General features: G+C 40.5%; 1 protein-coding gene across 1 annotated transcript; it reads left to right on the plus strand.

Moving 5' to 3' along the window:
• The first annotated feature begins 1,034 nt into the window (after window positions 1-1,034).
• Window positions 1,035-3,501, plus strand: LOC107871805. Its single transcript, XM_016718686.2, has 3 exons — window positions 1,035-1,816; window positions 3,093-3,280; window positions 3,368-3,501. Exons 1-3 carry the CDS (start codon window positions 1,035-1,037, stop codon window positions 3,499-3,501), a joined length of 1,104 nt encoding a protein of 367 aa, XP_016574172.2.
• Window positions 3,502-4,414: the final 913 nt, after the last annotated feature.

Consider the following 4,414-nt stretch of genomic DNA (forward strand, 5'->3'; position numbering starts at 1 on the left):
CAGAATGCGATTCGGTTGAGATTGTTTCCTTTGTCTCTGTTGGATAGGCAACAATGTGGTTAAATGAGTTAGAGCCCGATTCTATAACCAACTGGAGACAGTTGAAAGAGATGTTCCTAGAATGGTTCTTTCCACCCTCTAGAAGGGTACAGTTGAGGGACGAAATCAGTAACTTTAGACAACTCCCAACTGAAGCATTGCACGAAACCTGGGAAAGATTTAAGAAGAATCTTGCACATTGTCCAAACCACAATATGACGGACTTGCACTTGAAGGAGACTTTGTACAAAGCTTTCAACTCTGTGACAAAGCCAATTATAGATAATGCTGCAGGTGGTTTGTCCATTGATCTCTCTTTCCTTGATGCTTCTGACATGCTGAATAGAATGACCAAGCAGAGTCGGGCTTATCACACTAGAGATTCTGCAGTGGCTAGCCCGACTGTTGCTGGTGGTGTAATGGCAGAGCAGCGCAGAAGGGATGAGGAGCGAGACCAGTAAATGTCCTACTTAAAGACACAGATGGACTTGCTGAACAAGAACTTGCTGTCAGGCAAGACCGAAATGGTTAAGGCTATGCAATCTCAGGGTACTGTTGCTACAGGTCCTAATGCAGAGGCAAACTATATGAGTAATCAGGGGGGTTTTCGAGGCAATAGCCAAAGGAACCAAGGTCAGAACTTCTATGACAAGCCTGATTATAAAGATAGGGAGCAGGGACACTGGAGAAACAATAATGACAGGAGTGATTTGTATGTTCCTCCTGGAAGTAGGGATGCTGCAACAACTAGCTCTAGCAAGATGTCTATGGAGGACATGATGGAAAAGTTGTTGAAGGAAGTTGAAGCTACCAACTCGGGAATAACTACTATGAAGAGTAAATTCTCTACCCTCAGTCAGTTGGTTAGCTCACACTCTGCTTCTATTAAGCAGTTGGAGCAGCAGATGAACTAACTTTCAGCTACACTGAACCAGAGAAAAACTGGTACTTTACCTAGTGATACGGTTTAAAACCCATGAAATGGTGGTTCGTGTATGGTGATTACTACTCGAAGTGGTAAGTTGTTATGTGAACCCTCTGTGGGCAAATCTATGGAAAATAAGGTAAGTATTGAAAAACCAGAAGAAAGTAGTCCAATGAAGTCTAAAAACCTAGATGGTTTTGTTGATTTTTTGGAGAAAGAAGACAAGAAAGAAGAGAAAGTGGTGTTAAATACTATCCCTAGACCGTCACCTCCCTTTCCCAACCGATTGAAGAAAAAGGTTGATGAGGCAAAATTTGGCAAGTTCATGGCTATGCTCAAGCAATTGACAATTAATGTACCTTCGGTTGAGGCACTTAAGAAAATGCTAGTCTATGCCAAGTTTATGAAAGACCTCATCACAAAGAAGAGGAAGGTCAGTAGTGACCAGGTGGATAATCTCCACCATTGTAGCGCGGTTTCCATACTATTCTTAGTTCAAAACAAGGCCGACCCAGGTGCATTCACTATTCTGTGCAAGGTTGGGTCTCTGGATATTGCAAGGGCATTATGTGATTTGGGTGCCAGCGTGAATCTGGTGCCACTTGTTTTATGTAAGAAGCTGGTTTTGGAAGATCCAACACCTACTAACATGCGACTGGTGATGGAAGATAGGTCAATAAAGCGGCCTGTTGGAATTTTGCATGATGTGTTGGTGAAATTAGCAGACTTTATTCTTCCTATTGATTTTGTGGTACTGGATTGTGATGTGGACTTAGAGATACCCATTATCTTGGGAAGGCCACTCTTGGCAACAGAAAGATTAATCGTTCACATGGAGTTAAACGAGCTCAAGTTTAGGCTCGGTAAAAAGGAGGAAAAATTCAAAATGCATCGACCCATGTCACAATAAAATGATATGAATATCTTCTCAATCGTTGACATCTTCTATGAGGATGAAAAAGGGGTATCAATAGGTTATCTTGGTGAATTCTAAGTAGTCAAGAGAACCTAGTCGTGCCACAACAGTAAATCAGGCGCTAATGGGAGGCAACCCAGAATTTTTATGTTTGAGCAAGTGTTTTTATTTTTTAAAATTAGGATTTAGTATAGAGAAGGTGAAAAAATGAAAAGGGTTAGCTGGAAGGTCATGAAGACATCCGTGAAAAGCCGTCAAAATTGTGACAAGCTATCACGAATGCCATCAGCTAGATCAGACTTAAGAAATTCTCTACCTACTGTTGACGATGATCTTAACAGGCTATCACAACCGTGACAAGCCATCATAAATCGTCATCAGCACAAAGCCTAAAATCTGAAAACTGGGCCTAATTTTAATCAGATCAGACCCAGCCCAAATCGCGAACCTTTTCAAATTCCACCACTTTTAACTTCTTTTTCTTTAGTTATTTTTTTTCCTTAGTTAAAATAGTTTCTATTCTTGGAAAAACACTCTAAGAAAAACAAGTTTAATTTGTGTGTGGTTTGCACTAAAGAATCAAGAACATCTTCTTCCTTCACACTTTTTCTTGTGCATAGTACTAGATTAAAAGCTCTATCAGGTACACTCTGCTTCAACACTTCTTTGTTTTTGATGTATGATGAATGAAAGCTAACTCAAGTCCCCAATGTGATTGAACCAAGTTCAAACTTAGAAAATGGCTAAAATTGCACCTAGGGTTTGTTGTACAAGCCCAAAGGTTGAAAAGATAGCTCACGATTCAAATTCAAGTAAATATTTAGCAAGAAAGGGGACCAAAAATTTAGTTAAAGTCAAAAGTAGGTTTTGATAAGTGTGACGACATCTATGATAGGCTATCACCATCGTAACGACTTATTAGGAATGTCGTCAAAAGCTGACAAAATTGAAGTTGGTACTGGATAGAGCTGACGACAATTATGATGGGCTATCACAATTGTGACGGCCTATCATGAAGGTAGTCAAAGAGTATAAAACAAATTTTTGGTTTCTGTCTGAGGTTGATGACAACCGTGATAAACTATCATGGTCGTGACAGCTTGTCATGAATTGTTGTCATACCTGGGGCCTGAAACATAAATGAGCTTAAATTATTAATGTACCTGTGTTTTTTATCTTTAGGGTTGACTAACATTCTTCTAATGTCTCTAGGTACTCTAAAATGGAACCAAAAAGAAAGAGTCCTACAAAACCAAAGAAAGCGGTCAAAGATGATGTACATCGTAAGCTCCTCAACGAGGAATATAACTACTGGGAGAAGGAACCCTTGCTCAGAAAGCTAAAGAAGAAGCAGAGTCCAAAGAAAACTCCACCACCTCCACCAATTGAGGTGGAGGACAGTGATTATACTAAATCGACCATAGCTTCCGAGTAGTAGGGGTCTAAAAAAAGTAATTCTAAAAAGCATGAGTCTGAACATGCTGAAGCTGAAGATAAGGATCAAGGAGAATCGAAAGAATCTGAGTCCGAAGAAACCACTTTCAGGTCCCCATCCACTGAGAAACAAGATGATAAAGAGACTCCACCTCGGAGGACTCTTATCAAATGTGAGAACCCGTAAGTGACAAACAATGCTAGATGGCCAATCCCTAGAGCTGAAGATATCTATATTGATGGTTTGCAAAGAACTGATAGAAGGAATGCAAAGAGGCTAATCCAAGAATAAAAGATGATCATCACGAAAGGGTTGAGCAGATACCCTAAAGTGGACAAGAAATTCAAAGAATATGGCTTAGGACGGACTAAAGAAAGGGGAGGTTTATTTTAGCCCATACTGGTTCTGGAGTTCTATGTGAATTACCAAGCCCAGTTGGAGAATATATGCAAATCAGGTGAAAAAGTAGCAGATCAGCCTCTTCTAGTGAGAGTTTGGGAGAGAGGTGTAAGTGTTGATTTTTTGAATAGAGCCATCAATAGATTCTTGCACAGCCCTGACTTCATATCTCAGGACACCACACCATCATTTTATGCTCGAATAAAAAATAAGGACAATCAACATCCTTGGTTGGCCAACATCATCGCTGACGGAGAATCGACATGGGTGACAAACCCAAATGAGAGAATCAGTAAGTCCTCTTTGACTCAGGAGACAAAATTTTAGTAGGGCATAGTGCGAGTTTAGCTAATGTCTACTGAGGGAGACAATATTCTGAGCGATGACTGGGCTATTTTGGTAGCAAGTTTGGTTCAGCATCTTTCCTTGAAATTCAAGGAAATCATTGCAGATGAGATGAAGATCAGGATATCAAGGGTCGACACTGCTTATCCTTTTCCATGTCTTATTACAGAGTTGTGCAGAGCTACTGAGGTGCCAAAGATTGTGGAAGTTGATGGAGACATTCGTGCTTGGAAGACATACAACCCCATTTAGTTTAATGAGATTCAGCTGGTACTTAGACTTGATAGGGGGCAGAGGTAGCAACGGAACCATTGGTTACAGATGCAGGAGCAGCACCTCAGGTCGATGTACAGGA

The sequence above is a fragment of the Capsicum annuum genome, chromosome 5 (assembly GCF_002878395.1).
Source record: "Capsicum annuum cultivar UCD-10X-F1 chromosome 5, UCD10Xv1.1, whole genome shotgun sequence".
NCBI classification, from domain to species: Eukaryota; Viridiplantae; Streptophyta; class Magnoliopsida; order Solanales; family Solanaceae; genus Capsicum; species Capsicum annuum.